Source organism: Dendropsophus ebraccatus, chromosome 8 (genome assembly GCF_027789765.1).
Source record: "Dendropsophus ebraccatus isolate aDenEbr1 chromosome 8, aDenEbr1.pat, whole genome shotgun sequence".
Classification (NCBI taxonomy): Eukaryota; Metazoa; Chordata; class Amphibia; order Anura; family Hylidae; genus Dendropsophus; species Dendropsophus ebraccatus.
Window position 1 is genome coordinate 75,154,701 of NC_091461.1, and position 26,060 is coordinate 75,180,760.

Genomic DNA, 26,060 nt, shown 5'->3' on the forward strand with positions numbered 1-26,060 from the left:
ACCATACAATATGATTCTGCTCAACAGGACTCCCTACTCAACTTGCCCAGAGTTGCCTCTCTCCATGACAAACTCTATGCAGAACATGTGGGACATCAGCTCTTGAGATGCACTTCAACTGTCAGACATAGAGGTCTATCCAGTCCTAATAACTGCTGCTGGAATATGGCTACATACTAAAACTGTGGTCTATGGGCACATTGTTAATGCCCACACAATAACTTGTATCTAAGTGTCGGAGTCAGAGGAGGACACATACAGGGCACGGGCATGAGTGGGTGGTGCATGATCCAAGCATTTAAATACACCTCCCCCTCAGGCCCTGCACTCTTTTACTTTAATATTTTCAATAATATTCAAGGATGCCTGATTTTTTTTAACACTATTTTGTTTGAATAGGGAATCGTTTTTCATGTATTTTTATTATATTTATATAGTACATAATATAAATAGAACACATAGAAAAATAGGAAGCATTCAGCCCTTGCTAGTGAAGAGGGTGAACTGAACAGATTACAGATGAGTCTTTTTACAGAATCCACAGCTCATCCGGAACCTGGTGAAATCGATTCCCCATGACTAAAAACAAAATGATACACATTTCTATAAATTTGATACATTAAGAGATGAAATATAAACTAGTGATGTCCCTAAAACATCCAAATGCTGCAACTTAACAGCCTATTTATTTGGGATGGTTATTGGCGGTTTGTAATTTATAGTGTGTAACACCATGGCTTCCTTCGTAGCAGCTTAGATAGACGCTTCCCTATGACATTCCAGGAAGCAATAGGCAGTGACAGGAAAATAACCAAGTCCTCTCACTAATCCCCTATCCTATTTTATCTGATGGACTGAGCTGCAGCTAAAGCATCAGTCTGCGAGTGGAAGTGGAAGACACTTAACAAGATGTGACCAGGTGCAGCCTGTGACTATCTCCAGGTTCCCAAAGGTGCTACTCATGGTTAGTTCACCATGTGTGTCTCTTTTGTCATCCTTGGTTGCCTGGCGTTTGGAAGCCTTCCTTTCTTTTGCTTATCATGCCCATCTCAGTGCAGCTGTACATTCCACTCACTCAGCGATGGATCTAAATCAAGGTATGTGACCCACGCCTGCTATATCCAGACATGGATCCAGTCCCTTCTGCCCTACGTGGTTATTGCTTATTTGCAATTGATTATTTTTCTCATTCAATTTGTGCTTCCACTTCCTGTGGCCAAAGGATTAACTTCTGAGCAGTCTGTAATCTGATTTCAAAGAAAGCACCGAATGCCTTCTGTACCTTCTGTATTTATATAACGTAAATATCAGAAAAAGCAGCCACTATTAGTATAGTTATGGTATAGCTAATGAAATACCTTGTTAACCATTTCTCAGAAACAATGTATTCATTTAGCAGGTTTATATGATTTATTACATATATATTATACTATATTACATACATTCATTCTTTTTTCTATTTCTGTACATATTCTTTGCTGTCTCAACCATGATGTTTAGGTCTCATGTACGCAGCCACAACCTGTGGAACCTCATAGCTTTGACGCACAAACATATAGGCTCTGTTGGGTGCTGTTTGTATAGATATACTCTCCCCTTATGTTTATACGTGTATGGAATGTATACATATAAAGGTGTTTGATAGCATATCCCAATTTATAGTTGGATTTCTATGGAAATTTTTTTTATAAAACTAAAGAGGTACCCATGCACCTCTATGGGAGCCCTATTATGACAAAACAGAGCCCTAATATGGCCGTGTCTCTGAGCGCTTATATTCTTATTGTGTCCTATAAACATTGCTTGCGCTGACACTGAGCAGTAGAAAATTACAATTCTGAATTGGGGTTCTATCACTTTACACTTTATTTAATAAGATAATAAGGAATAATTTGCAGTATTCACTACTCACAGACAGCAAGCTGAAATAAAATAAAACTAGTGCCCACAGAGCTGTCAGCTGTCACAGTAGTATATATATATATATATATATATATATATATATATATATATATATCTATATAGAGAGAGAGAGAACCAGTGCACACGGAGCTGTCACAGCAGTATATATACGACTAGTGCACACAGGGCTGTCACAGCAGTCTATATATACCTAGTGCCCACAGGGCTGTCACAGCAGCCTATATACAACTAGTGCCCACAGAGCTGTCACAGCAGTCTATATATAACCAGTGCAATCAGGGCTGTCACAGCAGTGTATATACAACTAGTGCACACAGGGCTGTCACAGCAGTATATATACAACTAGTCGACACAGAGCTGTCACAGCAGTATATATATACCTAGTGCCCACAGAGCTGTCACAACAGTATATATACAACTAGCGGACACAGAGCTGTCACAGCAGTATATATACGTAGTGCTCACAGAGCTGTCACAGCAGTATATTTACTACTAGTGCCCACAGAGCTGTCTTAGCAATATATATATACAACTAGTGCACACAGGGCTGTCACAGCAGTATATATATACAACTAGTGCACATAGGGCTGTCACAGCAGTATATATATATATATATATATATATATATATACCCAGAGGTGTAGCTAGGCTCTCCTGCACCCGGGGCAAAGATCAATTTGGTGCCCCCTTGGTCCCTAAGTACCTTAATGGAGGCGCCGTTGTCTCTGCTCCCTGCTGTCTGTACCTGAGGAGGCACTGTTGTCTCCCCTCCCTGCTGTCTGTACCTTAGGAGGTGCCGTTGTCTCCGCTCCCTGCTGCCTGTACCTGAGGAGGCGCTGTTGTCTCCGCTCCCTGCTGTCTGTACCTGAGGAGGCGCCGTTGTCTCTGCTCCCGGCTGTCTGTACCTGAGGAGCTGCAGTTGTCTCCGCTCCCTGCTGTCTGTACCTGAGGAGGCGCTGTTGTCTCCGCTCCCTGCTGTCTGTACCTGAGTAGGCGCCGTTGTCTCTGCTCCCTGCTGTCTGTACCTGAGGAGGCGCTGTTGTCTCCTCTCCCTGCTGTCAGTACCTGTGAATTAGGAGTTGGCGTTGTCTCCCCTCCCTGCTGTCTGTTCCTGAGGAGACGCTGTCGTCTCCGCTCCCTGCTGTCTGTACCTGAGGAGGCGGCGTTGTCTTTGCTCCCTGCTGTCTGTACCTGAGGAGGCGCCGTTGTCTCCACTCCCTGCTGTCTGTATCTGTGGAGGTGCAGTTGTCTCCGCTCCCTGCTGTCTGTACCTGTGAATTAGGAGGCAAAGCTTCCTGATCTATCTCCAGTGTGACACCCAGTGTAATGTCATTATATGGGGCCATCTCCTAATGCACAGGTACGCTCAGCAGTAGAGTTGATCAAAATTCGGGAAATCCTAGGTTCGATTGAACTCGAACATTCACAAACCTTCCGCATTAGATTGCTGATACCTTCCTGGTCCATGGGGAAGGAGGAAACTGCCCGGCTATTACCTAGGCTGAATCCCGGAATTCCAGTCGGTACCCGGGCACTCTCCTCCTTCCCCACGGACCGGGAAGGCATCAGCAATCTAATGCAGCAGGTTCATGAATGTTCGAGTTCTATAGAACCTAGGATTTCCCTAGATTCAATCAACTCCACTCAGCAGCTGAGACAACAGCAGCAATACCTCCAGTAAGGTATGCCATCACCAAATTTAAAATAGAAATGTTAGAAAAATGACAGGTACAGGTGCTTTATAGATCGGCGTAGGGAACGTTGGCTCTCCAGCTGTTGCAGAACTACAACTCCCATCATACATGGACAGTCACAGCTAAAACTTTGGCTGTCCAGACATAATGGTAGTTGTAGTTCTGCAACAGCTGGAGAGCCAAGGTTCCCTACCCCTGCAGATAGTAGATAAGGTTTATATAAATGTGATATATATTTGGATAGGGCAGTTATTAAGGGGTTAAGTATAGAATAATGTACAGCCAGACCCCTAAATAGACACTGGACACTCTCTTGTGTGCCCCCCCCCATCCCAGACAAGTGTCACCCCGTACCCCCCTGCCCCCCTCCCCACACTGTGCACCTGATTGTCCTCCCCTTCCCACACCCCTGTATCTTCTTTCTTCCTCCTCCATAGTGCAGTGTACATACAGGACCTGCGGTGACATCACATGTCCTGGTCCTTCACCATCTACACAGTAACTTTGCTGTACTGTCTCCTGACTGCTGTTTAGCCCTAATTTGCGCAAAAGCGCGGTAAAAACGCAGTGATTTTGCGCAATTTATAGCTAAACAGCAGCCAGGAGACAGTACAGTATGGGAAATACCTCTTTTGATGAAGTAAAAATCGTCCCCTGCCTGACAGAGGGCAGGAGACTTCCAGGCTGCCTCATCCACTGTGACCCTTCTCTCTCTGCTCCCTGTGATGGTGCCCCCCTGGTCTCGGCGCCCGGGGCAGCTGCCCCCCTTGCCCCCCCTAGCTACGGCCCTGTATATACCTAACGCCCACAGGGCTGTCACAGCAGTATATATACAACTAGTGCACACAGGGCTGTCACAGCAGTCTATATATAACTAGTACACACAGAGCTGTCACAGCAGTATATATATATGTTACCAGTGCACAGTATGTGTAATAAGTTTATAAAGGGGGAGGTTTATCAAACATAGTGTAAAGTGAAATATATGTAAATAAAATGATCTTTATTTCCAACAAGATGGGGCCCCTCCACATTATACAAGAGTAGTCCACAAATATCTTCATGAAACAATCCCTAATAAATGGATTGGCCGAAGAGGCCCACTTGATTGGCTGGCACGTTCATCAAACGTGACCCCAATGCATTTCTTCTTTTGGGGAATGCTCAAGGACAAAGTTTATAGTCAAAAACCAAAAAGTGTTGGTGATTTAAAAGTTACATAAAAGATGCATTTCAATAAATGAATACGCATAGAGACTTGTGCAAAAATGTTTTGCGAAGCATAAGAGGCAGACTTCAAAGCTGTGCAGATTATGATGGTAAACTGTTTGAGCACCTGTGTTGATAAAATTTAAGGTCTTTGGTATTATTTGTGCACATAGGGCTGTCAAAACAGTATATTATTATTATTATTATTATTATTATTGTTAATTTATAAAGCACCCTTAATTCCAAAGAGCAAATACAACTAGTGTCCACACCACAGAGCTGTCACAGCAGTATATATACAACTTGTGCACACAGGGATGTCTCAGCATTATATATACACCTAGTGCACACAGGGCTGTCACAGCAGTCTATATACTGTATACAACTAGTGCACACAGGGCTGTCACAGCAGTATATATACACCTAGTGCACACAGGGATGTCTCAGCATTATATATACATCTAGTGCACACAGGGCTGTCACAGCAGTATATACTGTATACAACTAGTGCACACAGGGCTGTCACAGCAGTATATATACACCTAGTGCACACAGTGATGTCTCAGCATTATATATACACCTAGTGCACACAGGGCTGTCACAGCAGTATATATACACCTAGTGCACACAGGGCTGTCACAGCAATATATATACACCTAGTGCACACAGGGCTGTCTCAGCATTATATATACACCTAGTGCACACAGGGCTGTCACAGCAGTATATACTGTATACAACTAGTGCACACAGGGCTGTCTCAGCATTATATATACACCTAGTGCACACAGGGCTGTCACAGCAGTATATACTGTATACAACTAGTGCACACAGGGCTGTCACAGCAGTATATATACACCTAGTGCACACAGGGCTGTCACAGCAGTATATATACATCTAGTGCACACAGAGCTGTCACAGCAGTATATACTGTATACAACTAGTGCTTACAATTATGTTTATGCACCATGCAAAAGAGATTTGCTTGGACTTTAATATTGATGGTAAATTCTTAGTGGCCGAGGCCTCTTTAATCAGATGATTAGTGGGGGCCCGAAGGTTGGACCTCCATTTATCTGATATTGAGGGCCTAATCCTACAAATAGGCACCAACATCAATGTCACAGAAATCTCTTTCAATACATATTGCTTGACTGTAGAATGGAAGTTAAAGTTTGGAGCACATTTACTGTGCAGAGGAGTCCGAGTTTTAGTTGTCTAATAATGGAAATAAGGGAACTGGTTTGTTTTGCTTAGTGGCCTCAGACATTAACAGTATCCAATGGAATATGCTATGCATGCTGCCATATGACAGTATCAGGACACAATGGCATGGTAGAGGCCTATAAAGATCTAGAAGTTCCTTTCTACGGCACCATACAAGTTGTGCTGAACCATAATATGCTGTAGAAGTGTCCAACCACAAAGATCATTAAGGACTTAACCCACTATAAATAATACAGGTAAAATCTGAATTTCTTGTATAGATTGTAGGATCCTAAAATAAAATGTTTTTGTTCCTATTTTTAGGAGTTTGGTAGGCCCAGTGCATGAACAAGAGAACTGGTCTGAGGTTTTTGGGACTAATATTAATTGAATGTTACTTTATTTGATTTGTGGGTCACCTATCTTTGCAGAGACTATTTTCATGATAACATCATAGATTGTATGACCTTAGGGAAGGTGGTTCATCTGATAAGTAGTATGATAAGTGAATGCATGATTTGCCGAAGGACTCTACGCAATCCCAGTGTTATTAGGTTTGTCAGTATCTATATCATATCACAACCATGAATTCAGCCATCTGTGGCTGTTCTGGCCCAGAGCCCAGTAGCATGTTAAGCTTTAGATTGTAATTGGTAAATGGTATAGAAAATAATGTATACAGACAGATGTTGTATACATATATCTATATGTAATAAGGGATAAATATTATATCATATTTATTAAATGTATTATTATTTTATTTGATTCCTGCTAGAGATGGCAACTTATGGGCCATATGACCCAATATGTTTTTCTTGCCTAGAGCCTGCATGTGTAGGATAGGATGATTGTGTTTGATAAACAGAAAGTGTCGGCAATGCAAGAAGGTTTTCCATCATATTACAAAATCTCCTTATGACAACACAATCCTTCTCTTTTCTCTTAGAAGCAGTGCATTGAGAAGGGTGCAGGAAACCCTTTACCTTGGCCTGCTTCTATTAAAATTCTTCTTCACTTCTTATTTCGACAGAAATTATACAGACATAAAGGAACATGTAGGGTAATAAATGAGTGTTTAATATCCTAGCATTCATTCCTAATGGATCAGACTAAAGGACAATGCCATTCTGATTCTTACAAGTTATACGTTAGGATATTATGATTATGTCTTCACATATCTTTAGATTTGTTGTGGACATTTGTGTAGCTAAAAATAATACCCACCTCGCTGATCTCCTGCTGCTGCAAGACTACCTGAGGTCCTACTGATCTCCATCTACTAGATGAACCTGGGCTTAGAGAGAACAGTGCCCAGGTCCCTAACTTTACCATTACCATTACTGCTATGAATGAGGCAGAGTGTTACAACCAGGCCATAGACGGTGACTGTAAAAAGAAGTTGCCTATAGGGGAAACGCAATGAGGGGGCCATGAGTCTTTAGCTACACTTAGTAGCCTAGTCTTTTAACATCGTATACCCTCCGGCCGGAATCTCATGCGGCGCCGCAAATAACTGACATGTCAGTTTTCTGCGGCCGCAATTCAATGAATTGCGGCCGTAAGAAACCCTGTCAGTTCACACAGTGAAGCGAGCGGCTCCGGCCACTCGCTTCACTGTGTGCTATGAGAAGCCCGCATCAGAGCTCTGCTGACGGAAAGATCATCCGGGACAGAGACCGGCCATTCCGTGAACGTCCGGATGTTTACAGCGTGTGAACATAGCCTAAAATGATATCCTCAGTATATGTCATCAGTTTTAGGCTATGTTGACACAACGTGAACAACTGGCGGTTCCGTCAGCGCACGCCCGCATCAGAGCTTCCCCCTGCACACTATGGAGCGAGCGTCCGGAGCCGCTCGCTTCATAGTGTGCACTGACAGGGTTTCCTATGGTCGCAATTTATCCCGGCCGGAGTGCATACTATGTGTATACGCTCCGGCTGGGATCCCATTGAAAGTAAGGCATTGTTCCACCGCGCCAAAAGTACGCCCGTTGTTGCCGTACGGCCGTTGTTCACGTAGTATGAACAAAGCCTTAGACTGGTGAGGCCCATCAGCTGTTTGTTTATGGTGCTTGGTGTATCCTCATTGGTTTTTTGGTCTGTTTGTAGTTGTACATGTCATGCTTTTCATAGGGGCCGTACTAAGTATTTCACTTGTGTGCTATTCATGGTATTGTGACACCTGCTAGTTAATGGGGTACAGATATAAGATATAAGCATATTCAGTATAAGGATAAGCAAATGTAAACAATGAAACCACTGTAGCTTGCTGAAGCACAATGGTGGCTTCAGACTGCTGATTTACTGAGTTATATATACTGACTCTTCTGTGAATAGACCATCAATATTGAAATCCTAGATAATCCCTTTTGTGGGTTCCTGTGATACTTATTAAATTAAAGTTATGCCTATGTCTATGAACAACTCTACAGAACTGTGGATCCCTGGCTTAAGGCTCAGTAGTTTAGTAATATTGGAAATACTCTTGCTGCTTCTCAAGAGAGGTCACAAGGCAGGTCATGGGGAGCAGTTTTAAGTGTCAGCAAAAAGTAAGCTTAACCTTTTTTATTTTTCAGCTTTCTAACACCTGAACAAGGTTTGGGGGGTGGGGGGTGGAGCACTGACAGTGTGTTGAAGCTTACTTGACTTTTGAAATTATAGGTGGGGATTCAAAGCCAATAAAGTCCAGAGAGGCTTGTATTCTTTTTATTTTAGTAACAATAAGAGATGAGCGAACCGGATTAGCTGGGGCTGCAGAACTTGGATAAAGCTCTAAGGTTGTCTGGAAAACATGGATACAGCCAATGACTATATCCATGTTTTACAGATAGCCTTAGGGCTTTATCCAAGTTCAGCAGCCACTGTTCGAATTGCTCATCTCTAGTAACAATATATTACAAAATTATAAATTTAGAACCAACACAATTTTTTTGCCGGGCAATGGTAACATGTTTGTTGAGGGCCTTCAGGTTTTGGTGATAGAAATAGATAATTGCACCTTATTCCTTACTTCTGCTTATATATAAATTTCTGCATTACGTTTATGTGATTTTGAGCTAATTATTACTTGAACTATCATTTATCAGTTCTGCTGGGTCGGCCAGATACAGAGTTAGACCATGTTTACACACTGTGAAACACTGGCCATTTTGTGACCCCGCCAGGTCACAGAACGGCCGGTGTTAGTGAAGATCTTCATTTGTACTGAATTGAGATGCGGGCGTACATGGATGCGCCCGCATCCCAATTCACCATTGATCACAATGGAGAGTGCAACCAGAGCCACACTCTCCATTGTGTGACCTTTCAGGCTTGTGCGGCCGCTATAATTTATTCTTTTATTTATATTTTATCTATTATTTATATCGATAACAATGAATTAGACCTCTTGATTGAGTTCTTATTTCGTATTATCGATATCGATATTGTCTTTCTTTCTTGATTTTGAGTTCCTGATGTAATTTTATAGTTATAAGTGATCTTAGTAACCTCATGTTAACAGTGAAAATTGCCCAACTATATTGTTCACTAAAAGAAAGACAATAACTAGAAAAACTAAGACTTATAATAATATATTAATTATTATATAATGTAATAATATTATAATAAACTAGGACCTTTGCGGGGCTGCTAGAAATACGCATTGCCATAAAAAGCCCATAGTCTGCTGACATTTGGCAGGGAAGCCACAATGACCCTGATTTTCACACAAATCCCTACTGTATTAGCAGAATGTCCCCACGTGTAAAGGGTGTGTTACCAAACCACTGTTCTCCGATACCCTGTAGAGTAATGTTCATGTCGGTCACTAACATGCCTTTTTGTGTACAGTGCTCACTCATGAACATTTTTGAATATGAAAAGTAATAACCTTTAATAGACTAGTTATAGTAATGGAGATTGGGGAATCATGATTTGGTTTCATCGTTGAAATACTCATAGGTTTGTAGGCATAATACTGTAGCTAGTATTAAAATGACAGTTGGCAAGCGCTTTGAAAAACACCTCATTCCCATTATAGGGCTCAGCATGAACGCTAAGTCACAGGACCTTCGGTCAATTTAGTTACGCATGCAGGTGACCAAATTGGATTAGGTCCATCTGTTAAGCACATGGGCCTGCAACAGGATTTCTTACAGGTTTTTCACTTGTTCAGTGATCCAAAGCACTACCACTTTAAAGTATTAAGTATGTTGACATGGATAGTTAAGATTATGGAAAAAATTTACTGAAACCGAAAATAATAGATACGTTTATAAGCAAAATTGGAAAATCTAATCTGCATGAAAATAATTTACTTGTCTAAAGCAATCCTAGTAAAATGTATTAAATCACAGTGCCCCTAACAAGATGGTCACCTTGCTCCCCTTACAGCAGCGTAAGCCATAATGTCCCAACATGAGTTTAAAGATAAGGCACCATCCATAAATACTGGCTGGCTGCAATCCCCCATCCTACTTTATACTCACTTTTCTATAGGTCCCATGCTGTTTATCTTCATACAGGTTAGATGTTACAGGTGAGCAGCCAGAAGGCTCTGTTAAAAAAAAAAAAAAAAAAGCTCTGATCCCGAATTGAGAGATTTTTATGTATGATCAGAAGCTGAACCTAAAACTGTGATACACCTGGTAATACTAGTACTTTAGATATGAAGGTTAAAGGGTAGTTATATTGAAAATTGTATTTGGCAATTCATTAATGAGTTAACAACCTAGACAACAAGCTGTCAACAATGGGAGGGAAAGAGCAGGATATCAGGAGATGGAGGCAAGTTTGCTAAGTGAAGTGTATTTGAAAAATGTATTAACTTGGTGAGATCTACTTCTACTTCTTTAATGCATCTAGCATTAGAAACTGAGTAATATGGGTGTGGAAAATGTTAATAAAAATGGGGGGACTTACCTACCTATTGGGGACAGAGAGACAGAAAGCGTTCTTAATGCTATCATTCTGTGGGTGCAGGGGCAGTGAGTATGTGGACTTAAAGCGTAACTGTCATTTCAGGGTAATTTTTCTGAAAACATTAAATATCAACAGTACAAGCGATTTTAAGAAACTCTGTAATAGGTTTTATGTACTAAAAGAGTTTCCTTCTGTACTGAAAAAGCAATCTACCAGCCTCCCCCCTCACTTCAGAAGCAGCAGGATTTCTGTGTCCATTATGTGGCTATGGAGAGGGGAGGGGCTGTTAGGAGTGACTGAGCACGGAGCAGTCCTGCAAAGCACAACACCCTGCAATCTTCTCTCAGTAAGTTCATAGATAAGCACTGACCTTTCTCACCCCAGAATCCTGCGGTTTAGGTGCCCAGAGAGTCTACAAACAGCTGACCTTCATGTCACCTCTTCCTGCTCCCTCATCTCCTCCAGCCCCTCCCCCCTTCATAGGCTTACAATGGAGAGAGCAGAGCCCGTCTTCACTGGCTTCTCTGTAATGAAGACGTGTTCGCCTGATAATGCACAGATAAGAAGTCAGGGGGGGAGGCTGGGAGATTGCTTCTTGAGTACAGAAGAGGCTTTTTTGGCTGATGAGTTTGGCTACAGAGTTTCTTAAAATCGCTTATACTACTGATTTCTGCAATAAAAAAAAACATGACAGTTACGCTTTAAGCCGATATTGTGAGCTGACACTGCAGGAGGGTGGGCATATGGATCAAAGAGACAATGTGGTCCTAGGGTGCAGGGCACCCTAGGTCATGCCTTTTTGACACTATGCTGGCATTAAAGGATTAAAGGCTTTTATTACAATCTATATTGCAGTACTGCCAACTCTATAACTTTTTTGAGGTGATAGGTGATTAAAGTTCAAGGCAGTGGAGTAGGATGGAGTGGTTGGAGTTAAGGAAAGTCAGAGTGCTCTACACCTACAGCCTGTGGCCTAACCTAATGCTATCGATATTTTACACTCCATTTATGATGCACTGCCTATGGTGGTGGTGGTGTTGGGGGGGGGGGGCCAAGCATGTGTTTTGGCACTTGTGAGTTCACACACATTACTTAATATTATATATAATAAGGTAACATTTTATTATGTATAAACACTCATGTGCCCCAATACATACATGCATGTCCCCCTCTTTTCTTCACAGGCTTTGTGTCATGCATACATAAAATGCATTATACAGTATGTCTGATATATCTGATGGCACTGCTGCTTTACCCACTAGATGCCACATTCATTAATGATTGTGCCTTCTAGGTGGTTAGACAGAGGGGGGACCTTATTCAAAAGTTTGCTATATGACCAAGCCTTTTGTAGGCCTGCCCTGGTCCCTAAGTGTTCTGTCCGCATGCCCGACAACCTCTATTAGAAATAGTCATCCACTGCTGTGACGTAGCAGCATCTCATTCCCAGATCCCAGGGCAGTGTTACTGCCCAAGCTTGTAATCTGGCTACAAGATGTTACTATGTAAGAAATGTGGACACAAATTAATATTTATTAATAGGTGTAGTTCCAGGGGCGGGAGGGGGGCAGGGGGTTGTGGGGCAGACTGGTGCATTGAAAGGGCCAGGCAATACTTCCAGTGTACTAAGTCAACTAATTTACATTTTATTATTTTTATCTCCAAAATAGTGCAACTGATTGGGATAAGGCAGGTAATATTACAATCAGTGTCTATAGTCCTATACCAGAAATTTGCCTTTTATTACTTAATAGAAATGTTTTTTATAATTTGGTTCTTTACTTAAAGTGATATTTTCACACAACTTACTCTATGTGCTGTGAATTTAATGCTGTGGATTTGATAGGACCGATTTTTTGCTGTGAATTTAGCCAATATAAACAAATAGCTGAAAAATGCAGCATCAACTCCACCGCATTTTAGGTACTGTGTGAACATTGTTGTTAAATCAAATGGTGTGTGAATGACCTCTGTTTAAAAAAATTCAAGCCCTCCAGTATTATATGCTGTATTACCCTGGAGGAAGTTGTGTCTTCCATGGTGCTCTCTGCTGCCTCCTCTGTCCATCTTTGGAACTGTCCAGAGCAGAGGTTTGCTCTGGGGCTTTGCTTCTGCTTATATCTGCATAACTGTCTGACACCAGTTATTTAAAATAAAACATTTCTCTGGAATACCGGTTAAAGACATGGGAAACATTAGTAAACAGAGCATTATATCCAGAAATTATACCCCGCTCTTATGCTTAGACTCCAACAATGCATTCCATTCCACCCATACCTAGCCAAGAAAGGCTGGTATCTCCCTATATTCTAAGAATTGAACATGTAACACACTTTTGTTCAGACTTTCTTGGCTCAAATACATACAACTTTGATTCTTTATTTGCATTAACGGAGAACAATGCTCCAGTTTACTCCCACACCCTTTAAGGGTTCTTTGTATTGGACTCTGTTTTGCACATGATATACATCCTATATAGTGTTTTAATTCAGTATGTGAGATATGCCATGTCATTGGAGTCCTACACTTATACCCATAATGAAGGAGTGGCAGCAGAAGATATCCAACCTTTAATACAGGGATTGTCTGCTGAAACCTCTTGAGACGACACAAACTTCCCGATGACTTGCTAACCCTGGGCATTATTCAGGGGTTGTTCAGATAACTTTCTAGATTGCATATTTAAACCCTTGTGTAGCATCTGAGCACACAAAACTATCCTACAATACTTTTTTTTATTCTTGTTTTCCTTGTCTATTACATGTTTTCTGCTTTGCATAAGGTTTCCTAGGTCTAAAGAAGCGCCCCCACACCCCATTCTTTGACCACAGAATGATACTCTCATCTAGAGAAATATATCCCCTATATAACGTGCTCTGTGTACCCATAATACATTAGAAAACTATTTCCTCTTACTTTATGAATTGTATCTTGCAACCATCATATCCTGGATATCAGCACTAGGGTTGGGATGAAATGGAGGAAGAAAGCACATTGTTATCATTGATGTCTTCTTTACTTGTGTATTACTGCCAGTCCTGCATGATTTATATTGTTTCCCTTATTATTAAATTTTTTTAATCAATAAACATTGGCTGAATAAGAAAAAGTCTGAAACAACATTGGATACCCCATCCCATTTATTTTTTATTGTATATAGACTAACTTCTTGGTCTTGGAGGCCTACCTAGAGGGCATTAGTCTGTTTGTGAGATTATTGCATATACTAGTAAGTACTAGTTTTGATCTTTGGTGGAATGAATTGCTTAATTCATGTGTGTTCCTCAGGAAAAATGTAAAGAAATAATAGCAAACATCTATAGTTACACCCATGTGGCCGAGCTGGATCTTAAAGTGACTCTGTATCCACAATATGACCCCCAAAAACCAATTGTACTTTCGGATAGCTGCTTCTAATCCAAGATCTGTCCTGGGTTCCGTTTGGCAGGGGATGCAGTTATTGTCCTAAAAAAGAACTTTTAATCTTGCAGCCCTGTGTCAAATTTGCATGGCCTAGAGTGTGTGTGCAATAGAATAGCGAAACCCCTCCATCCCTCCTCCCTGCCGCTTCATCGTTAGGAATGCCTCTAGAACATTTTTCCTATTCCTCACCTGCACAAGTGCCTAAATGATCCAGCCCATGTGCAGTGTTCACACAGGTGAGGAATAGGAGAAATTGTTCTAGAGGCATTCTAATGATTAGGAGGGTTGGGAGGAGGGACGGATGGGTGTTGAAATCCTAGAGCATGGGTTCTCTAGACCACGCCAATTTGACATAGGGCTGCAAGTTTTAAAGTGGTTTTTTAGGACAATAAATGCATCACCTGCCGAACGGACCCCAGGACAGATCTTGGATTAAAATCAGCTATCCGAAGGTACAAGCGGTTTGGGGGGGTCAGATTGTGGGTACAGAGTCGCTTTGATAAGTCTGCTAGAGTGTTGTCTTCTGGACTTCACAAAATGATTTGATATTGTTCTCAGTAAAATACAATAATTGTATTGTTGCTTGTGCATTGAATATTATTTTTATTGTTTCGCTCTGTAGGGAGGTACTTTGTAACGACCCTGAGATGACCTTAACACCGGTGAACATTCCAACGGACACATTTAAACTTCGTCTAGAAAAGACATCTATCAGACGTGTTCAAGGGGAAGCTTTCCACCTACTCTCCAACCTTGAATTTCTCTGGATGCCCTATAATTCAATACTGAGCTTGAGTGTGGTGACATTACGAGGACTCCGTAAACTTCAAGAACTCAGATTGGATGGAAATGACCTCACATCCTTTCCTTGGGAATCTCTGGCCAGTACACCCCGACTAAGGCTGCTTGACTTGCACAATAATGAGTTGTCCTCTATACCTAAAGATGCAGCTCGATATATGAAAAACATAACTTACTTGGATTTATCTAGCAATAAACTTCTGACACTTCCTCAAGAACTCATTGCCTCCTGGCTAAACCTTCATTCTGCATCATATTTTTCGAATGATCATTCCACTTTGATCCTTGGTAGGTATTAGTAATAAGATTTTCTGAAAATGCAAAAGAAAATTTGTCACATAAAAACTTTAGAGTACTAATATGCATGGATAAACAGAATATATAACAAACATGTTTTATTTTTCATTGAACGTTTCCTATGCATTTTTGATTGCTTCAAATTCTAAAATGAAAGCCTGAGGCTGCTATATGGCAGCGATGATTGAGAAAACAGTCTGCTCTTATTTCTGTAAAAAACTTTAAACACTTATCTAGGTCCATGGTGCCTGTTTATTTCAATACATTTCTCAATGAATGAACATTTCTCAATGAATTTAATGAACACAAAATTCTCTTTTGTCTGTTGGTCTTGATCTTGGTGTTGATCTTTTGTGCAACCAATAAGATTGTTGATATTGGTTGCACGTCACCCCGTAGGCCACTGCAAATCACTGCACATCACTCCTTATAAACAGGGGTTGTGCAACTGACATTGGTCATGTTAAGTGCCACATGGTTCTACGATTAAAGGAGCTCCGTGGATGCTATAAACAAATGTCTGTCAATCACAGAGATCCACATGCTCTTTTTTTCTATTCTGTTTCCATTTTCTGATTATATTTTTTTAATTAATCTTTTTTACATCATTGTAGGGGCTGCCATCTTGCCTAAGCTGTTTTTAATAGCATTTAGTGACATGCTTTACCGCAATCCTTATGAACATAGACGACAATAGACAGAATCTGTCCCCTTGAGATAAATGTGAAACATTACTGAGCATACGGTTCAGGGAAGAAAAACCTGCACTTTGGTACATGGGGCAGTATGGCTTGATCAATTCATACACAATATTCTGATGGTTTTTTTTTTTATTATTTAGCCTAGGGGCACTAGTATCAGCCATAGGTGTGAGGTGCAGCGCTCTTTTTCTTCCCTGAACTGTATTTTGTTTCTCTCTTTTCTCCGTGTTTTGCATTCCTCCTGGTGAGACCCACATGACCGCAATTAGCAGGAGACACCTGAGTGCACATGGTTTTAATCCCTCCTGTCTTTTCCCATTCTGTCTGCAGCAGCTATGGTGAGCGCAATACCTCATCCAGACTTGTGCTGTTTGGGGGCGACCTTCTCCACCGGGGGTGCTGGCCGGGTTCTGGTGTGGTGTTTTTGGGTCTGGTCCTGTGGCATGGGGGTCGCAGGGCCGTCCCATGGCCCCCATTCCCTGACTGTGCACGCCTGCGTGGTTGGTGGTCGCTGACTGGCACAGTGTGCACTTAGTGTAGGGACCCATGTGTATCAGATACCTGCACGATGGTACATGGGGCAGTATGGCTTGATCAATTCATACACAATATTTTAATGTTTTTTTTTTTTTATTTAGCCTAGGGGCACTAGTCTCAGTCATAGATGTGAGGTGCAGCGCTCTTTTTCTTCCCTGAACCGTTTTACTGAGCATACTCTGTGACCATTGAAAAGGTCATTCCAGGGGGAGCTGCTATTGTCTTCTCCATCTACTGGTGTCACACGTTACTTTACATCACTTCACATCACTTTACTGCAGCCTCCTGTTATCACCACAGATGCAAAAGTCTTAGCTTAGCTTTATCCCCAGTAGTGAAAATGAAAACTGCAATAAAAAGATGAAAATTAGAATAAACTTAATTACCAAAAATTCCTGAAAAGACATGTTTAACATAAAAACTTGATTTAAACAAGGGTCATTTTTCAGATGACACATTCCCTGTAAGTTTGAGCTTAAATCCAACATGTCGATCTCTCTATCCCGGTCTCTAATGGAAAAGAACCACAATGCCCCATTCCCATTAGAATGTCAATAGATCCAGCCAAGCTCAGCTGGTTCTAATGAGATTTGTGTTATTTGTATAGGAACCTTTGATCTAGTTATAAAGGAAATGACTATTTTGTGTATGGTACTTGATTAATAATGCTCCTGTATGGCTGTTACATTGAATTCTACTATTAACAATCTAGCATTTTGTTTAGCATCAGACAAGAAAGACTGATGTTAGGCAATGCAAGTGGACATAATAATAGAAGAGTTTATGGGAGTCACATCCTGTGACAACAAGGCCCTGTACATACAGGGGAGCAGAAACCTAATGTAATATAGACAATCTAGTCTCCTTCAATTTATAAGCTAGGTTAAAACTTCCTTAATGAAACATGTGCTTATTGTAGGCACACAACCTAGTGAATGGAAATGTAATGCTACATTCCCAAAGGGGAAAAACTGAAGAATGGCATAATGCAGCGCAGTTCTGTTAAAGACAATGCCATATTGTTATTCCATTGGAAAAATAGAAATTTTCAGAAAAATACAGCCCAGGAGAACTGAGAGAACCTGTTCCAACAAAACGTATATAAATATGTTATAACAAATGTATCAGCACAGCAATCTTGAATGGGGTGGCCAGTGAACATTTTTTTTAATATCTATCCTTGACCTAGAGTACTTGTGGTGGTGCAGATGCAAAATTAAATCTAGAGTGTGCACAACAATGTTTGAGGAGGCAGGGATTTATTAAAGTGGACCTGTTCTTGTCGGAGCCTGGTTGCCATAGGCCAGCCATGCAATCTGAAGAGAAAGATACAGTTAATTTACCTGAACAGTTTATTTGTAAAGACTACATATAAATACAAATACTACAAATAAAAGTGTGCTTTTTTTTTAGGTCTGCAGGATAACCCTTGGTTATGTGATTGCAGCCTGTATGAAATGGTTCATTTCCTCAACTTCCCATCTCCGTCTGTAGCATTCATAGAGCCACGCCTAAAGTGCTATTCACCACGCAGCCTTGCAGGAGTACAGTTCAATCAAGTGGAGTTAAGGAAATGTCAGAGTCCAGTCATTCACACCTCTGTGGCAAAACTCAAGACAATGATTGGCAGCACAGTCTTACTGAGATGTGGCACCATAGGCATCCCAATCCCCGAACTGAGCTGGAGAAGATCTGATGGGAACCAAATTAATGGATCAGGTAAGAACACTAACCCCCCCCCCCCCCCCCTGCTGTTACTTGTTTCATGGTGCTTTTGACTTTTACTAGAACAATTTAAATACTTCTGCACCAATCTTTAGCTTTGTGCAAAGTAAAAGTCTACTGTATAGAAAAATACCTTACAATAAAACATACAGTTCATGAATTAGAAGACTCTAGCTCTAAGAAGAAGTTTCTAGCTATAACCAACCACTAATGTTGTTATTGTAGCTATGATCCCCTAAATTTCTAGAACAATGACATTGCAACCCTCATTTCTAAGTTATATGAAACTAGCTATTAACATAAAAATTTGGCTATGATATCATCATTCTATTGTATTTTCTCTCATAATGTTTTTGCAAAGAGAGCATACACATACAGTAATATTACCAACAATATTATCAAGTGCAATGTAAAGTACAGTACCACCGGATGTGAACAGCTATTCTTTCCGGACGCTGTTTGGTGAACAGCATCCGGAAATAATAGGCATGTTCATTATTTTAACGTCCATTCTTAGGAACAGTCTCTGAAGAAGTCACCATTTGGGGGTAACGATACGGGTTGGGTTTGGTCCGGAGTAGCCTACAGGGTCCTGGGGGACAATTTCATTATGTGATATTCAATCTTACTACCTTTTTCTTCCTTGGGATATATTATTCATGTTATTGTGTTTGTTACACTTTGGTTTATATTGGGCAATAGCACTTTAGTGTATGACTTGTGTATATATATGATATCCGTTCCTATGCAACAGACGGTGTTATACTAAATGTAAACATAGCCTAAGACTGTATTTTTACATTTGCAAAGCCACAGCCCCATTTCATCATCAATATCCGTGGGAAGTTGCCTAATAATCCTAGCAACATTGCGTGGCTACTAGTGATAAAAAGGAGGCATGGTTTTAGTGTAACAATTATACACATTTGTTTATGATTTTGTTCTGTAGAGGAGAAAAACTTGGTATATTGTAAGAGATCCAGCTATAGAGTTCTTATGCGCCCCCCCCCCCCCCTCACAGTGTTCATAATAAATAACATTTTAAAATTGATACATTTCTTTTTTTTCTTTTTTTAGTGCACCAAGAAATTTCAAGTGATGGTATGAGTTGGTCCATGCTAAACTTGCCTACTGTTAACTACAAAGATTCTGGCGAGTATATCTGTAAAGCTAGAAATAACATGGGAATGGCAGAAGCCTTCATTTCTGTGCTGGTTACTGACTCCAACACAACTGATGAGCCAAATGATGGTGGTAAGTAGCCCTACATTCAAACAGCACAGCTAAATCATAAATCAGGTACAAAGTTGTCCAAAACCTATATCGTCTATGTGGAAAAAGCAAGTGTTTCCTGTTACCCAATACCTGATTCAAACAGCAAAAATAGTGACAAATCAATAAATAAGGCTCCGAAACTCCACCAAACTGTCCCCCTCAAATTACAATGGCCTCAGGTTACAATATTTTTTTTTAACATACAATGTTCCTTTCTGGACCATCGTAACTTAAGATCAGACTCAACATACAATGCTACAGACAGTCCAGGACTCCAGAATATATGAATAGTTAGATGAGTGACCAATTCAAATGACCATTTTACTGGTAAAACCCCAGTAATACATAAGTCTATGATACTACTGTGTGATACTACATGTCCTGTATTGCTCTTTGCCTCTTGGGCACCAGGTGAGGGCGGCATCATTTTATTATCCCGGGACCCTGCCCTCTGCATAGAAAATAATTTACAGTTTCCAGTCGCTCTTTCTAACTGTTGTATGCAAGGACTTACTTTATCCATATTAGCTATCTGCTTATTTTCCTTACTTTGACATTTTGGAAGCTTTAGAACTAATTACCAGTTTTCTATAGAGGTCTTAAGTTACAATATATTCAACATCACATTTCATCCTGGAACCAATTTATATTGTTACTTGCGGGTGCACTGTGTATCAAAATGGATAACATAATGGAGGTCAATCTGCTCATGGGCAAACAAATTGCTAAAATTGTGCACATTGATTCTCTATCTTATACTTCTATGTTAACCATATATGTTTTTTTAATATATATATAAATTAAACCTATTGGTGGAGAACTTGAATAATAACTTTTGTGTTGTGATTTGCATTGTTATATCTCTCTTTTATTATCTTTTTTAGGAAAATATCAATCTACAGAGGAAAACATTGGATTGCAAAAATTTCGGATCAGTGGTAATAGACTTCAGGACAGCGAGCTACAGAATATTAATCCTAACTCTGTTCTAAAACAAGACATCAAGGATCCAGGCAATATCATGCTCAGCTCCCCGACAAAACAGCCGGAGACAGAGAGGATGGTCAGAGGGGTTAAAGTTATAGGTGACACTGACCACAGTGTGTCTCTTGCCTGGAAAGCTCCTCTTGCCAAAAATGTTACCGTTTTCAGTGTTCTATATGCAATTTTTGGAGAGCGAGACATGCGAAGGATTAATGTGGAGCCTGGCAAGACAAAAATCACCATTGATGGTCTAATACCCAAAACTAAATATATTGCATGTGTTTGTGTGAAAGGTCTTGTACCGAAGAAGGAACAATGCATCATTTTTTCCACGGATGAAGCTGCTAGTGCTGGAGGGACACAAAAACTCATTAATGTAGTGGTGATCAGTGTGGCCTGTGTCATAGCTGTCCCTTTAACCTTGGTGGTCTGCTGCGGGGCATTAAAAAGGAGATGCAAAAAGGGCCTGGGTCGGAAATCTAAAGACATACAAGACTCCTATGTGACATTTGAAAGTCTTGCAACCAGCTCGAAAGCAAAGGGGAATGAAGGAGAATATTTGACTCGGCATAATCTGGATGAATCAAACAGGCTGCTGTCTGCTCGGTCCAGTGTAGACTCCGAAGCAATACCAAAGCCAGAAGGCCAGCCTAATGAGTTTTTCTGCTAATACAGAATGACTGTCATGTGTATGAAATGTGTTCACATACAGAGGAGTATACCCACCATGTGCCAGAAATGTGTAGAAAATTATTATTATTAGTTGTGTCCTGACTCTGCATTTATGAAGAAAGGTGGTTGCACACTGTTTAATATTAGCAACCATGGAATGCAGTTCAAATTATAGGTGCATAGATCAACGAGTAAAATGAAGAAATGCCACATAATGTAATAGGAAAATATGAAAATATTGCATCGACCGTCTGCAGTATGTGTTTCTCTCAAAAGCAAGAAAAAAAACTCCTTGTTTTTCATCTAGAACTCACGGCTTCTTAAGATTCATATTACCCGGAATGTGTGGAAACCAGAATATCTTAAAACGGTTTTCTGTATCAGAGTCGACTGATAAAATACTGTAATTCATTTGGCTTATTTAATGGAGTATGGTGATGACATTTCCTTAATAATCTGGTAATCTCCTGGAAAGGTTTTACTACCAGTTCATCGCTGTCGATACTGTAAGATATTATGGGGATTTTAGGCAAACCGGACTCCTTTTTCATTCTATGTGTTCTGGACTTTTTGTGTTGTGTGCACATAATCATCTTTGGTGTTTTACAAAGTACAATAAATTTTTATATCAATATTATGGTACAGACATAGTTTACTGAGAATTCTGTTCATTTGTTTTTTTTTTAAAGGATGAAATCTAATGATGAAGCACAACATTGGTTAACCCTTAGACGACCCAGGGCGTATAGTTACGCCATGGAAGTCTGTCCCCAGACGACCTAGGGTGTAACTGTACGTCCTGGGTGGTTCTCCCGCTATGAAGCGTGCTCCGGAGCGGAGCGCACTTCATAGCAGGTGGGGGTCGGCTGCAATCAGCAGCCGGGACCTCACCGGTAATGACACGCTGGCGTTTAAGTGTAAGTGACAGGGGGAGTCCCCTGTCACTTACCAATTGGGACCCCCGCAGTGTGACTGCGGGGGTCCCGATCGGTAAAACGGACCGCCGGAGGTCTCTCACCTTCCTCCGTGCGGTCTGATCGGCGATCTGCTGCACTGAGCCTGCACAGGCAGGCTCAATGAGCAGAGCGCCGATAACACTGATCAATGCTATGCCTATGGCATAGCAATGATCAGTGTGTGTAATCACACTAGTGTATGTAAAAGTCCCCCAAAGGGACTTCAAATGTGTAAAAAAAAGTTAAAAACACTAACACACTACCCCAAAACCCTCCCCCAATAAAAGTTGAAATCACCCCCTTTCCCATTATATAAATAAAACATATAAAAATAAATAAACAAATAAACATATAATATACCGTAGCGTGCGTAATTGTCCGATCTATTAAAATATAACAAGCGTCATTGCGAACGGAGAACGGCGTACACGAAAATAGGGGAAAAAGTTTGCGGATTACCGATTTAATGTTACATTGTATATAAAAAAAAATAATAAAAAGTGATCAAAACGTCCGATCTTTACAAATATGATATTAATAAAAACTAGAGATCATGGCGGAAAAAATGACACCCCATACAGCCTCATAGGTGAAAAAATAAAACTGTTATAAGCGTCACAATAGGCCCATTTTATTTATAATTAATTGCCAAAAAAAAGGATTTCATTTAAAAATATATATATTAGAGAATCTGTGTAACCTGCATATGGTTGTGTTCAGACTGACCTATAGAATAATTGTATCATGTCGTTTTTACCATATAGTGCATTAGGTAGACACAGGAACCCCCCAAACGTTACCATATTGCATTCTTTTTTACGATTTCACCAATTTATATCTTCATAAATAATATATTCGGAATTCTGTCATACATGTTATGGTAAAATGAAAGACGCCATTACAAAGTACAACTATTCCTGTAAAAAACAAGCACTTACATGGCTTGTAGATAGAAAACTGAAAGTGCTAGAGCTCTTAGAAGGGGAGGAGGGGAAAACGAAAACACTAAGATCAAAATTTGCGCGGTCCACTGGGTCATTTTGGGCCTGGTCCTGAAAGGGTTAAAGGAGAAGTCCGGTGAAAAATTTTATTAAAGTATTGTATTGCACCCCAAAAGTTATACAAATTACCAATATACACTTATTACAGGAAATGCTTATAAAGTGCTTTTTCCCTGCACTTACTACTGCATCAAGGCTTCACATCTTGGATAAAATGGTGATGTCACGACCCGACTCCCAGAGCTGTGCGGGCTGTGGCTGCTGGGGAGGATGATGGCATGGGGACAATGAGAGACACAGGGCACTGGAGGGACACTGAGCATCCCCTGCCATCATCCTCTTCAGCAGCCACAGCCCACACAGCTCTGGGAGTCGGGTCGTGACATCACCATTTTATCCAGGAAGTGAAGCCTCGATGCAAAAGTAAGTGCAGGGGAAAAAAAGCACTTTATGTGCATTTGGTGATTTGTATAACTTTTGTGGGGCAATACAATACTTTCAAAAGAATTTTCACCGGACTTCTCCTTTAAGTATATAAGCTATACACACTGGAGGTAATCTATCATTGGGTGCCCCGACATAAACCAGGGAAAAGGTGCAGGTGATCTGCGCAAAAATTTTCTCTGACGTACGTAAATCATGGCAGAAATATACACCTGCCTTGGTGTGCCTCTTTGGCAGGGTGCATGGGGCGAGCTTTATAAAAGACCAGTCTGGATAAATTTCCTCCACATTATGTCTGCGGAAAACCTTACGACTAAACCCGACACAATTTACTATGGTTTTATGCCAAGGGCAGGCGAAACACACTGGGGAGATTTACCAAGTCTTATAGTAAGAATGTTATTTATTGCCCATAGCAATCACTTAGCAGAGCACTCTAATATTTGACAGCTGAGCTGTGATTGGTTGGTATAGGCAGGAAGGGACATCCTTACTATAAGACTGCTTGATAAATCTCTACTACAGTGTTTTTTGTGGTATACCATGTGAGGTTTAAAGAGAATATAGTGCTAATTCCGGTCAAACCTTAAGAACCGCTTAAGGTTTACAAAGTGTTAGCATGACCTATTTTAAGACGTGCAATTTATGGTGGGAATTTACTAAGACTGGCGATTTACACATCCGTCTTTAGTACTTTGTAATGAATCTACCACTGCAGCTGCTGTCCATGAGTTACATGTTTATACATGTATAGATGCATAGATTTTACCTATAGTTTACAGTTAGTAAAGCCCATCCTCTTTTCTGCTAAGCCCAGCCCCCTTTTTATTAAAGTGTAAACCTCTGAGAAAATCACAATTTTCTGCACACACTTTGCACAAAGAACTGGTCGCGTAAACAGAATAATAAATCCCCCTCATCCATCTATATTTTAAAATAAAAATAGAATAAAGAGGGATACGTTGTAAAGCTTACTTTTGTCTCTGGAATGGGATTGAGCTTACATTACATTACATGCCATGTTTTCATAGATAGCCTTTTAGTATACTCTTATATTTAACAATTCATTAAACTGAAAATATATGTAAATTTAGCATAAACTGCTATATCCATAGTGAATGAGCTAACCTTGACTTGAAGTGTGAGTGAGCAAGCAGAACCGCAATAGAGTAATGGAGTAGAATTGGTTAATTTATTATATATGATCTCATTTGGTGTATGATGGTTTGTATAGAAGACTGTGACATTGGTTCCTGCTGGCAGTGTTATTTTTAGATAGACGCTGTCACTACAATGTATAGTACAGTGTTAGTTAATTCTCTTTTGCAACACCCTATTCACATGGTACAGAAAACATCAAAACATGCATGGGATTTGAGCTTATGCTGCATGACCTACATGACATAGGTTTCTTCCTGGAAATGCAGATTTACTGAGGATTTAAAGATAGAGGCCCAGATTTATTAACGGGTGTAAAATAGACACTGGTGTAAACTGCCCACAGCAGCCAATCACAGCTCAGCTTTCACTTTACCAGAGCTGACAGATGGCCGTTTCTATTTTACACCCTTTAATGAATCTGGGCTGAAATCTATACAAAATAATCGTTTCCCTTTGCAGAAATCTTGCAATGTATGCCCTTTACCAGCAAATATCCCACGAATGAAAAATACCAGAACTTTGGTAAGACTGACACTAGAGATGAGCAAACCTCAAGCACACTTTTTTTTTCCATCCAAACCTGAATGCTCTGCATTTGATCGCCAGTGGCTGAGGAAGTTGGATGCAGCCCTAAGGAGTTTTGGAAAACACATACAAGCATATGGTGAAAGCTTAGATTTTCATACTATGTTTCCGGGCAGCCTTAGTATTGCATAAAAGGGGTTGTCCTGCGAAAATCCTTTCCTTTCACATCAACTGGTGTCAAAAAGTTATATAGATTTGTAATTTACTTCTATTAAAAAATCTCCAGTCTTCCCATACTTGTTAGCTACTAAACGTCATGCAGGAAATGTTGTTCGATTTTCAGTCTGACATAGTGCTCTCTGCTGATATCTCTGGCCGAGACAGGAACTGTCCAGAGCAAGAGAGGTTTTCTATGGGGATTCATAGAAAACCGAGACAGAGTTCCTGGCCAGAGATGGCAGCAGAGAGCTGTGTCAGACTGAAAATAAAACAATATTTCCTGCAGGACATACAGTAGCTAATAAGTATGGGAAGACTTAATATTTGTTTTTAATAGAAGTGAATTACAAATCTATATAACTTTCTGAAATCATTTGATTTGAAAGAAAAAGATTTTCGCTGGACA

General features: G+C 40.4%; 1 protein-coding gene across 1 annotated transcript; it reads left to right on the forward strand.

Annotated features, from left to right (window-relative positions):
- Window positions 1-975: 975 nt before the first annotated feature.
- On the forward strand, window positions 976-21,403 carry LRIT1 (leucine rich repeat, Ig-like and transmembrane domains 1). The gene is made up of 5 exons (XM_069979215.1): window positions 976-1,097; window positions 14,979-15,445; window positions 18,106-18,411; window positions 19,495-19,671; window positions 20,577-21,403. Exons 1-5 carry the CDS (start codon window positions 976-978, stop codon window positions 21,344-21,346), a joined length of 1,842 nt encoding a protein of 613 aa, XP_069835316.1. The 3' UTR covers window positions 21,347-21,403.
- Window positions 21,404-26,060: the final 4,657 nt, after the last annotated feature.

Bases quoted from the DNA above. Each gene is read 5' to 3' on its own strand.
- LRIT1 (XM_069979215.1), top strand. From the start codon at position 976: ATGTGTGTCTCTTTTGTCATCCTTGGTTGCCTGGCGTTTGGAAGCCTT. The intron at 15,446-18,105 runs GTAGGTATTAGT...CTTTTTTTTTAG, and splicing joins TCATTCCACTTTGATCCTTG to GTCTGCAGGATAACCCTTGG. The intron at 18,412-19,494 runs GTAAGAACACTA...TTCTTTTTTTAG, and splicing joins GAACCAAATTAATGGATCAG to TGCACCAAGAAATTTCAAGT.